The sequence below is a fragment of the Hyla sarda genome, chromosome 4 (genome assembly GCF_029499605.1).
Source record: "Hyla sarda isolate aHylSar1 chromosome 4, aHylSar1.hap1, whole genome shotgun sequence".
NCBI classification, from domain to species: Eukaryota; Metazoa; Chordata; class Amphibia; order Anura; family Hylidae; genus Hyla; species Hyla sarda.
The window spans coordinates 305,888,952-305,901,560 of NC_079192.1; the positions used below are offsets into that span (position 1 = coordinate 305,888,952).

A 12,609-nucleotide genomic window follows, 5' to 3' on the forward strand; every position below is an offset into this window, starting at 1 on the left:
AAGGTATGTTCACACTGCGTAATTCCCGTGGAACAGAATTCCGCACAGTGAACATTAACATCAGTGTGAATGGGTCTTCCGCGAGACCTGTTCACATGGACAATTCCCCCGCTGAAATTCATCCGCGCAAAGAAAGAACATGTTCATTCTTTGCGCGGAAGTCTGCAGGCCCTGCATTGCTGACAATGGTGATGGCGCAGGGCCACGCGGTCCTACCCGAAAATTATTTTGGCGGCAGCCACCAGATGGAATTTCTGCTCGTGAAATTCTGTGAGCGGAGATTCTCACTGAGTTATGTGAACGGAATGTACCCATATTGTTCCATAATTTATTTACAGAATTGCACAATAGACAAGAAAAAGTTCACTCTATCCATAAAAAAACATATATCCCTGCAGGAAAAACCCACATTCAAAAGTCCTTTAATATCAATATGATATAGTTTTCCATCCCTGGTGTAAACCATACACTATACATATCATGTAGTTCCAGCCCCAAAGTTAATATTGCACTATACATATTATCTGTCCCCTGACTCTGGCTATATATACAGTCATGGCCGTAAATGTTGGTCACCTTGAAATTTTTCTAGAAAATTAAGTATTTCTCACAGAAAAGGATTGCAATAACACATGTTTTGCTATACACATGTTTATTCCCTTTGTGTGTATTGGAAATTGGACATAATGTGACACCAAACTCCAAAAAAGGGCTGGACAAAATTATTGGTCGCAAAATAATCAGTCACTTCCTATAACCATCAACAAGATTCTTACACCTCTCAGCCGGAATGTTAGACCATTCTTCCTTTGCAAACTGCTCCAGATCTATCTTATTGGAAGGGCGCCTTTTCCCAACAGCAATTTTAAGATCTCTCCACAGGTGTTCGATGGGATTTAGATCTGGACTCATTGCTGGTCACTTCAGGACTCTCCAGTGCTTTGTTACCATCCATTTCTGGGTGCTTTTTGATGTATGTTTGGGGTCATTGTCCTGTTGGAAGACCCAAGATCTCGGACGCAAACTCAGCTTTCTGAAACTGGGCTGTAAAGTGCGACCCAAAATCCGTTGGTAATCTTCAGATTTCATGAAGCCTTGCACACATTCAATGCATCCAGTGCCAGAGGCAGCAAAACAACCCCAAAACATAATTGAACCTCCACCATATTTCACAGTAGGTACTGTGTTCTTTTTTTTTTTGTAGGCCTCATTCGGTTTTCGGTAAAAAGTAGAATGATGTGCTTTACCAAGAAGCCCTATCTTGGTTTCATCTGTCCACAAGACATTTTCCCAGAAGGATTTTGGCTTACTCAAGTTCATTTGGCAAAATGTAGTCTTGCTTTTTTATGTCTTTGTGTCAGCAGTGGGGTCCTCCTGGGTCTCCTGCCATAGCATTTCATTTTATTTAAATGTTGATGGATAGTTTGCACTGACACTGATGCTCCCTGAGCCTGCAGGACAACTTGAATATCTCTGGAACTTGTTTGGGGCTGCTTATCCACCATCCAGACTATCCTGCGTTGACACCTTTCATTAAATTTTCTCTTCCATCCACGCCCAGGGAGATTAGCTACAGTGCCATGGGTTGCAAAGTTCTTGATAATGTTGCGCACTGTGGACAAAGGCAAATCTAGATCTCTAGAGATGGACTTGTAACCTTAAGATTGTTGATATTTTTCCAAATTTTGGTTCTCAAGTCCTCAGACAGTTCTCTTTTCCTCTTTCTGTTGTCCATTCTTAGTGTGGCACATACAGACACACAATGCAAAGACTAAGTGGACTTCTTACTTGCCCCAGGTGAGTTTAAAGGCGCATCACATGCTTGAAACAATCTTATTTTTCCACCATTTTGAAAGGGTGCCAATAATTTTGTCCAGCCCATTTTTGGAGTTTGGTGTGATATTATGTACAATTTGCTTTTTTTCCTCCCTTTTTTGGTTCAGCTCCAAAACGTACAAAGGGAATAAACATGTGTATAGCAAAACTTGTGTTACTGCAATCCTTTTCTGTGAGAAATACTTCATTTTCTAGAAAAATTTCAGGGGTGCCAACATTTACGGCCATGACTGTAACTGAACATCTGTAACCATGGAGCTCCAGGGATGACTATGTAATGGTTTGAAGGGAAAGTGTCTGCCTGCAGAGGGTCCCTCATATTTGGGTATATGCATGTGTGTCTTGAGGTAGAGAAATTAGGTTGTGTTCCCTGTTGAATATAGGGCCAGTGTATTCTCTGTAATCACTGTAGAATATGTTGTCACTTGGGATATTATGGGGTAATAATAAATGGGGCCTTTTTATATATGTGGCAACTAATCTATATATACCAATAGCATAGAAGAAACACGGTTACCCACACTCACCGATGGGCTCCAGTCGGCCTACTCTGCTTCAACTGCTCACACGAACATCACTGATTCCAGACCTGATACAGGGCACTCAGAGAGCACCCTGCATTTGGTCTGGAACCGGTGATGTCCGTGTAAGCTTTTGAAGTGGAGTCGGCCAACTGAAGCCTTTTGATGAGTGCAGGTATCCGTGTCTCTTCTATGCTATTGGTATTTAGTGACTAAGTTCTTTCTGGTTCCCAGCACCACCAGACCCGCATACTCAGGACTTCGGTCTCCCACTGAGATAGAGGTATCGCAGCCCAGTGATCCTGACTACTTTATAACAATAGTGCCACTATACCTAATAATCTATATATATCATTGCCCTTACCCTCATCCATTCTTCAGCTTGTTCTCGACTCTGGACCGCCAATACAAGCAGCTCAGAATTAGGTAGACAGAATCGCAGCTCATGTTTCTTACGTCTTCCATCCTTGGGAACATAAGTGACACCGCACAGGGGCAAGGGCATCTCCAAGTGAGGTTGCTGGTCTTTGGAACTCTTGTAACACTGTGAGCAGAAACATACCAGAAATCCCTAATAAGGATACGTAATAAGGATACAGATACAAAGAGTCATAAATAAACTTCTTCTTAGTCTTCTGCTTCTATTCTGACCATGGTGGTGACCTGTCATATTGTCCGGGGCCAAATTTTAACGTACTGTATATTAAATTGTTTTACTCTCAGATACCTATATGTTCCCCCACAAATGCATTGCATGTGTTATTGACACAATGTTATCGTAGAAGCATAAACTAAGAAGTAATAGCTTTTAGCCAATACAAATAGTGAGTTTGATTTATAGAGTTTCAGGCAGAAACACTGACTCCACAATTTACGGTAGATCTTCTCAGCTGTGGGCCTGTAGAGTAACCAGGGCTGTTCACTGACCTCCCCAACACAACTAGCTCACGGTTATAGTTTATTTCCATGAAAGTGGCCAGTAAAATGTGGATACAGGAAATCCTATCTGGCTGCCACAATATTTTGATACCGAGGGATGCAATAGAGAATATCCTCCTTCCTTCCTTCCTACTCTTACAATATCAGTCTATTTGTTTTATTCTTTCTTGACTCCAGGACTGTACTTTGCAAGAGTGAGTGGAAGTTTTTATTTCTCTTACCAATAACTTGTTGTCTTTTATGAGTGTAAGCTGCTTGGCCCACTGGCCAAAGCGTTTCTTTCGCAGGAGGAAAGCGCAGATTCTGCTGTCTCTAACCAGATGCAAGGAGGCCTCCTGGGACGGCCATTGGTGCATTTGACGCTGAGCTTTACCCTCCTCATCTTCTTCATCATAAGACTCATAGGAACTGCTAAGTCCATCAGATTCATTATCTAAATAAAAATAAACTGTATTATAACACACAACAGTCAAAATAATGATAATGTGATCCATCTTGTATTTTATGGATACTTTTGAGAAGATAACATTGAGCTGGGACTTTAACTAGGACCGTCACTGATCATTATACAAAGGGCTCTCAATGCCTTTCTCAGTGGCATGCACTCTACTTTTAGCTCAGCTATCACTAAGTTGCCATTAATCCTATCTTAAGACTTGTCACATCAAAAGATAGATACGTTAAAGGGGTAGTCACCTGGAAAAGAAATGTAAAAAATCAACTGGTGCCAGAAAGTGAAACAGATTTGTAAATTACTTCTATTTAAAAATCTTAATCCTTCCAATACTTATCAGCTGCTGTATGATCCACAGGAAGTTATTTTCTTTTTGAATTTCCTTTCTGTCTGACCACAGTGCTCTCTGCTGACTCCTCTGTCCATATCAGGAACTGTCTAGAGCAGGAGAGGTTTGCTATGAGGATTTGCTTCTACTCTGGACAGTTCCTAAAATAGACAAAGGTGTCAGTAGAGAGCACTTTGGTCAGACAGAAAGGAAAGTCAAAAAGAAAAGAACTTCCTGTGGAGCATACCAGCTGATAAGTACTGGAAGGATTATGTTTTTTTAAATAGAAGTAATTTACAAATCTGTTTAACTTTCTGGCACCAGTTGATTTAGAATTTTTTTTTTTCCAGTGGAGTACCCCGTTAACCAGAAGAAATTTTATATGATATATATCTCAACAGCATACACTTAGATTCACAACCAGGGAACGACAAGCTTGTTTTAAAAAAAAAAAAATCTATCTCTATGTGTAGTTGGAAATAAATAATTTTTCTTATATGGATTGTGTTTAAATAGCACAGGGACTGCAGGTGTCAACATTAGTGAGGTGACGTGTGAACAGACACTTCAAGGAGGCCGTTTGTTTGGGACACACACACATATATATATATATATATATATATTTATATTTATAACTGACCATCAGTACCCATGGGTATATGCCTTTTGAAGCTCCAGGGATGTAATGATTTGAAGGGAAAGTGCCTGCCTACAAAGGTGTTATCTTTTGGGGTCCGCAGTACTCTAGGTGACCCACAGCTCAGCTTTTCCCCAGGCACCTCATCACTCTCTAGCCTCCAGCCCACGGACACTTGGTTATTTTCTACAGCTCCACAGACAATGAATGGAATGGCAATCATAACTCTGTTCCAAGACTCGGGCCCCTGTTCCTGAGATAGTGGGAGTCCCACCAGTCAGACCCCTTGCAATCTAACAGTTAGCCTGTATCCTGTGGTTATGGGATAAGTGTTTTAACTTACCCCTTTAAATGGGATATAACATTTCAAGATTGAGCCAATGTGCCTGGGACAGAGCAGTATACAGCAAAATGCCCTGTACACAAAGGAAACACGTGTACCTTTCCTGGTCAGTACTCTGTAAACCATAGGCAGTGTGCAATAAACATTACGGATCAGGATGCTATAATATTGATTTGATAGGATGAGTATATCATTGAAGATTTTCTCCGCACTACTTATTTACTTTAACATATTTGTAATAGTGGCTCAGGCTACCGGAGACATAGGAGACAGATGGTTCAAGGTATACACATTTACTTATAAATCTAAGAAAATTATAAAATTAAGAAAAATTTTGAAAATGTTGTAAAATGCTAATGGTCTATGGTAGCATAAGATATTGTATAAGTTACTAACATTATACAAGTGTCTGTTCTCAAGTGTGCCCAACAATTAAACATGTTTGTGCTGCAGTGTCCTTGCCACTAGGGGGCATAATGAGAACAATTCTTCATCCAGGTTTTGCACCAGACCAGACCTGTAGTGTGTGCACATGCTTTGAGAAGCAGAATTTTCCCCTCTTTAGATATTGATAGGGCTGGGTTGACACTACATTGAAGGCTCCATTGCTGATTCCCTTGCTTTTGGGAACTTGTACTTTGCCTCACAGTCTTTGTCTGGGTTCACACATAGTATTTTGATCAGTATTTGGTGAGTATTTTAGTTAGTATTGTTAGCCCAAATCGACTGACAGAGTGGGACTGACACAGAGAAAAAAACGCAATAAAACATTTTCCACTTTTTTTCTGTTTTGGACCCACTACTGGTTTTGGCTAAAATATGGACCAAAATCTGTGAACCCTGCCTTACAATGAAAGACTTTTTTTTGGCTTGTTTCAGTCCACTACGCCATTATATTACTGACTAGCCTTATCATTGTGTGTAGAATAATCCATGCTGCTTACAGGAGTGTTTCTGCTCTCCATTGATCTGTGTTAGGGGATAGTTATTATCTGCTTCTTCGTAATATCCGTCTTCTATGGAATTGGGAGGACTAGAGCTATCTGTACAAAACAGGAAGAAAAAACAGAAATGATCACTAGAATCACACTGCAATGAGGAGTTAAACTTCAGCAAGTGTTTCCCCAAAATATGCAGTATCAAAAATGACTAAATTATATTTTATGATATTATCCCTTTTGTTCTCTTGGACCAAACAGATCAGGGGTTAAAGGGGTTATCCGGTGGAAATTATTATTATTATTATTATATCAACTGGTGCCAGAAAGTTAAAGAGACTTGTAAATTACTTCTATTTAAAAATCTAAATCCCTTCAATACTTAGCAGCTGCTGTATGCTCCAGAGGAAGTTATTTCTTTTTTTTATTTCTTTTCTGTATGATCACGGTGCTCTCTGCTGACACTCCTGTCCATGTCAGGAACTGTCCAGAGCAGGGTAGGTCTGCTCTGGGGGTTTGCTCCTTCTCTGGACAGTTCCTGACATGGACAGAGGTGTCAGCAGAGAGCACTGTGGTAAGACAGAAAAGAAATTCAAAAAGAAAAGAACTTCCTCTGTAGCATACAGCAGCTGATAAGTACTGGAAGGATTAATATTTTTAAATAGAAGTAATTTACAAATCTGTTTAACTTTCTGACACCAGTTGATAAAAAAAAATCCACCAGAGTACCCCTTTAAATTGCATTAACTGTTGGCTTTCAGGCAGGTATGAATTCCACCAGTAAAATATATAGGGCACATAATAATCACCAATGTGATAACAAAGTGTTCAGAGCTGTGAAATATGGTGCCATTTTATAAATAAAGGAACTATTTTTCTTACTGAAAGTAAACCTGAGTATAAAAGATAGAAACCACTTACTGCGAGAGGTAATATATTCTGTGGATTTCCCTGGTCCTAGTGGTACTGCTTCTTCATAATAATCTTCTGGTGGTGGAGTAGTGGGTAATGGTGGTGGAGGGATACAAGGTGCAGGTGGAGGTGGAGAGGATTGGCCTTCTATTTCTCTGTAGTCATCCTGCATGTCCCGTAATTCTTGCAGGTCACAGTCTATAAAAGTGTAAAAAAAAAAAAAAAGCCATCAACTACTTATCTCAGCAACATCAACATTTCCATTACAGTTCGTAACATCCAAAGCAAATACTTTCCAGTAAAGTGGTTATATGTGTCCAATTGTGAGGATCTGTGCACATTGTAAAGAAGAGTTTCCCATACACCAGTGTTTTGTATCTTTTAAATGTAGTGAAGGACAAAGTAGCGGGTTGTCATGAAGATTTAACAAGAGTGACTCACACACAATGACGGTAATGATGCTTGAGTAAGGGTGGTCTCATTGTGAACACTCTAAATGGCTTGGTTTACGGATACATTGTTTCCGCCAGTGCTGAAGTGCAGTAATAGGATGTTACAAAGGGCATTTCAGTTAACATTTTAGTATGAAAATGAAGAACAGTAAGGCAATGTACAGACGTCAGACTTTTCGTCGAGAAAAGATAGTTGCGGGACCACCGCAGGAATCAGTTTTGGCGGCAGAGTTAGTCTACTACATGTCAAGAAGCGGCAAGACTTTTTCTGCGTGAATTAACAAACCTTCAAAACGGTATTACTTTGTTTTTAGGTGGGAATCCATGCAGTAGCTTATAGAGGGAAAATTGTAAATTTGTGTGTAAAAAAACATTTTGTTATTTCTGGATGTTGATTCTGCACAGATACAGCATCTGATAACCCGGACACAACTTAGCCCCCCTAATAGAGCTAAGCCAACATCTAAAAACTGCAGCTTCTTAAAAAATCTGCTTCTGCAGGTCTGCACCGTATTTCTTTTACAGATTAAAAACCGACATTTCTGAAGGGGAAATCTGTTATCTAAACATAGCCTAAATATTGCTATGACTTAATGGTAGATGTTAAAAGGAATCTGATTGGCTTTCAGCACTGAGCTTTGTACGTCAATCATACACACCAGGAAAGGATGGAGGAGGGAGAAGGCATGCATGTGTAACTTTGTACACAGCCATCAGCTATCATTTGGTTTACCTCACTATCAGCTATCTGCCTATCTCTGCAGATCTAGGCATGATATAGAGCTGACAGATTCCCTTTAAGAATCTGAAGTTTGGAATATATGGCTTCTTCCAGAAACTTTAAAAGTACGCCAGGAAATATATAAAACCAAACTATGTATAAACTGGATTGTTATGTAATATGCAATTCTAAATACTAAATGCACCCAATGAAGCCAAACCAAATTTCCTGTTCATAGAGGCCTCATCTGGAGCTGGTTGATGTCACCATACCCCAAAACCAAATACATTTGTAGAAAAGTAAGGTGGTTTGATTTTCAGATGAGTAGAAGTGAAGGAGCACATGAAAAAGAGTAAGAAGGGCAACCTGAACTAACATTTTTTATTTCTTTAAACATCAATGTGGGCAAAACAATGTGGGTAAAAAAGTACATATTTGATCATAATTGGCCATCATTGTTTAGTTAAGTAAAAGATTGAAATAATATATTGTCTTGTATTATTTTTACTTGTATTATTTTATCTATATTTTATTACAGTTTTTATTGGTCTTTTATTAAAAACAAAATTAACAGAAAATTTGTCTTTCTGACAATCACAATGTACATGCTTAGGCTTGGATGTTTTCTTCTAAAATCAGGGCCATGCCTGTCCACTAACTGCTTGCAGTATTGTGGCGAGCCCCATTGAAGGAGACAGAGCTGAGCTGCTGACACCATCTGGTCAAATCTAGAACAGGTTTTAAAGGGGTACTCTACTCCCCATTGTTTGGAACATTTAGTTCCGAACGCTGGGTACGGGCTTTGGGGTCACCACGCCCCCTCGTGATGTCACGCCCCGCCCTCTAAATGCAAGTCTATGGAAGGGGGTGTGATGGCTGTCACACCCCCCTCCCATAGACTTGCATTGAGGGGGTGGGGCGTGATGTCACAAGGGGCGGGGCGTGACATCATGAGGTGGCGTGGTGATCCCCAAAGCCCACACCCAGCATTCAGAACTAAATGTTCCGAACGTTGGGGAGTAGAGTACCCCTTTTACTTTTATTAAAGTTTTTTTTTTTTTTTTACAACCCTTTCAACCACCTCAACCATCTTGACCTCCATAGATAAACCCCCCACCCTGCACAGTTACATCTCTTTACCAATTCACTATCACTATGACGTACCAAACTCTTCAAAGAGGGATTCCACGAAGCTGGTGCCATTGTGGTATGCTGCAGTGTTCATATACTGAAATTCATCTCCTAAAGGATATGACAGATGGAATGAAGGAATTAGTACAAAATATGAACTAAAATCCAAGTGAGGATGTTACATCTGTTTCCAACAGAGGACAGCATATCACTATCCCCCTACTTATAGTAGGACCATAACTCTATGGAAAACTGGTAATTGGTTCTAAAGCCACCGAAATGTCATCCAAAAATAGGAAAAAGTGAGGATTAAAGAAAGATAAGTAGATAACTAATATAAAGCAAATCCTTACACATAAAAGTAATAAATATCTGCTGGGAGCTGTAAATCACTGTTGATGTAGAGGACAGGAGCTTCTTCAGGGTCCTGTACGGTACACACAGTGTCCCAAAAAAGTAAAATGGAGCCTCCATCACCTGGTGTCCAAATGAGCAGCTAACTGTGGCACAGGTAAAGAGTAATACAGAACATGAACCTCCCTGTACTGTAGGGGGCGCTACCAGACACCAGTCAGTGCATACACTTCAGTAATACAGGTGTTTTACCAGTGAAATGTCCATTCTGATTGGTCAGTTCTTCCAGCCATTGACATGTTTCACAGATCTGGACTGTCTGTAGTATTGTATGTTGAGTCTGGTTTCAAGTTACAACGGTCCAGAAAAGATCATTCTATGTTGAAACTATTGTATGTTGAGGCAATTGTAAGTTGAGGGATCACTGTAATAAGCAGTGATTCTCTGCATTAGTCACATCAGTAACAAATGGTTCTTACCAGGAGATGGTTGCAGCTGGCGCAGGATATTGCATACGGTACTTTGTTTTTCTCTTGTGGTGGCGCTCAGGAATTCGTGGTCTAGAAGCTTCAGTAGCACGTTCAATTCTGGCAACAGCTGGTCTAGCACTGAAACAGATAAAAATATACATACAGATTACTATATTAGGAACAGCAGATGATACATTATTATTCCTATAGTTTAAAACATCAGTTATAGCAATGAAAACACACACATCCAATAAACTAGGGACTGGAAGCCTCTGGAATTTCTATTTTATGGAGCCAGTAACATTATTTTGTATAATATAGTATTTTACTAATATATTTCTCAAGGCTTCAAAGCTCTTTGTCTTACATTGTACAGAATACAGTTTCCTGGTTTCTATCCAGACAAAAACTATGGGGGAGATTTATCAAAACCTGTCCAGAGGAACAGTTGACTATTTGCCCATTGCAACCAATCAGATTGCTTCTTTTATGTCTCAGATGCCTTTTCAAAAATAAAAAAGGAAGCAATCTGATTGGTTGCTATGGGCAACTGGCCAACTTTTCAGGTTTTGACAAATCTACCCTATGTGTAGTCAATATTTTCAGCCTCAATTTTTTTTTAAACCACTTAGTGTACAGGTAAGCCTCCATTCCCGAGTCCTTAAAGATGCAGGGCAGTCCTGTTACCATCGTTTAAAGCATTCTCACGAGTGGAGAACGCTTTAAACCCGACAGGTCCAAACTGCTATCTGCAGCAACGATCCAGAGGTAATGCCGGGCATTACCGATCGGGCCGTTGCCCTGCATTAACCCTTTAGATGTCACGATTAAAGTTGATCGCAGTGTCTAAAATGAAACTGAAAGCATCCCAGCAGCTCAGTGGAGCTAATCTGGACTATCGCACCGAAATCGCAATGTCCCGATCAGCTGAGAGGATGGCGAGAGGGTACGAAAAAACAAGCCGTTATATGGGTCTGTAGGTACAAAATTGAAGGCATTATGATTTTTAGAAGGAGAGGAGAAAAGAACGAAAGTACAAACAAATGAAAGTTGGCCTTAAAGGTGTTAAAGTGCATCTGCCACTCCATAGCTATTGATGCATGCTCTGTCAGTAGGTATTACGTCACATGCACGGTAAGGCCGCGAGTGATTCTCAACCGCTGTCTCAATGTGCGTGTATTTTTTGCATGTTTTAAAATATCTGCAGACATTTTTAACCTTTTTGCTACAGCAAATGCTATTCCGCATTTTGAAAACTGTGTTTTTTTGGGAGGGTGCATTTATGACCCAAAAAATTGGAGCTTTTCCCATTCAGGAAAATGTTATGGCTTTTACTAGACATTTTTTTTTTTTATTGAAGTCAGTGAAGCTCAATATTAAGCAAAACCAATTTTGTCGTCTGTTTTTCTATTAAGTACAAATAGAAAAATAGACCAGAAAATGGACCAAAATACTTTAAAGAAATATGCTCCTTCACGAAATGTATAAATAACTTGCCATTTCCCTTGTCAACAGGGTGTTTCCCGATATAGGCTGACACTGTATACAATGATTGGACAGTGCCAAATGCCTTTAACAAAGAGAAATAACAGAAGATCACCACACACTGAGGTGGGTGATGCTGAATCTAACGCAGTTTAACTTGTCAAAATCAGTAGTGCCATTCCGAAGATATATTTAATAATCCAAATATGCAAATCAGACTCTTAAAGTACAATAGTTGTTTCCCATCTCCTTGGTGCACTATTCTGCCTGCCCGCTCCAGCCCTGGGATACTGCCCTTTATAAATAGTTATCTCCTATTCTTCAGCCGGAGGTGCCGTAACACAACCCTCCAATCCTGCTGTTTCTGAGGATCGTGCAACTTTACGAAAGGGGCTGTATCCTAGGGCCGGAACAGGTGGTCAGAACTTCAAGAGTAGGAATTGCGTATTTGGATTATTAGGGACCTCTACCCCACAGTGCATCTATTTACAGCAGCACAGTCTATGCTCCTTACAATTTAATTACATAGAGTTATCCGGCTATGTAATTTACCTGGTACCCATAATTCCATTTCTCATGTTATATACAGCATATGACATTTGGTGCATGGTGACTAATAGGGGTCCCGTTTTTCTTATTTTTTTTGTACAGATCGACGAGTCTTCTCTATTAACTTATTTGCACATGGACAGTCCTTTGGGATAAAACTACAACTTTGTCTACTACTGCTTTTGACTATTTGTTACTTATTAGACCAGCTCCCTGATGAACCATGGCCTGAATAGCCATGGTGAAACATGTTGGATATTAATAGGTCTGGTCATACATACATTAAATACACTAAGCATATCACTGGGACAAGCATGAGATGATTTTTAACAATTCCATGTGTAAACCAGGGTAGAGGCCATTGTAAGGACAACCCTCACCTAAACATCCCAAGACCATCAATTTTTATATTTATAAATATTGGGGATTATTGTATATGTGTATCTAAGGATACTATTAGGTTGCGTTTTAGGAATTTTAGATACATCTCTGGAATGGCGCATTGGTTTTATAAACTGTTAGATTCAGTGTCCCCTCAG

The 12,609-nt window shown here is 39.8% G+C and overlaps 1 protein-coding gene across 1 annotated transcript in view; it reads right to left on the reverse strand.

Moving 5' to 3' along the window:
• Positions 1–12,609, reverse strand: part of AFAP1L1 (actin filament associated protein 1 like 1) — an 85,977-nt gene that overhangs the window by 20,229 nt on the left and 53,139 nt on the right. The window contains exons 2-7 of the mRNA XM_056574779.1: positions 10,046–10,174; positions 9,246–9,323; positions 6,918–7,106; positions 6,003–6,101; positions 3,518–3,729; positions 2,722–2,901 (exon numbers count right to left, since the gene is read on the reverse strand). Coding sequence (XP_056430754.1) covers positions 2,722–2,901; positions 3,518–3,729; positions 6,003–6,101; positions 6,918–7,106; positions 9,246–9,323; positions 10,046–10,174 — 887 coding nt within the window. The remainder of the gene's footprint in view (positions 1–2,721; positions 2,902–3,517; positions 3,730–6,002; positions 6,102–6,917; positions 7,107–9,245; positions 9,324–10,045; positions 10,175–12,609) is intronic.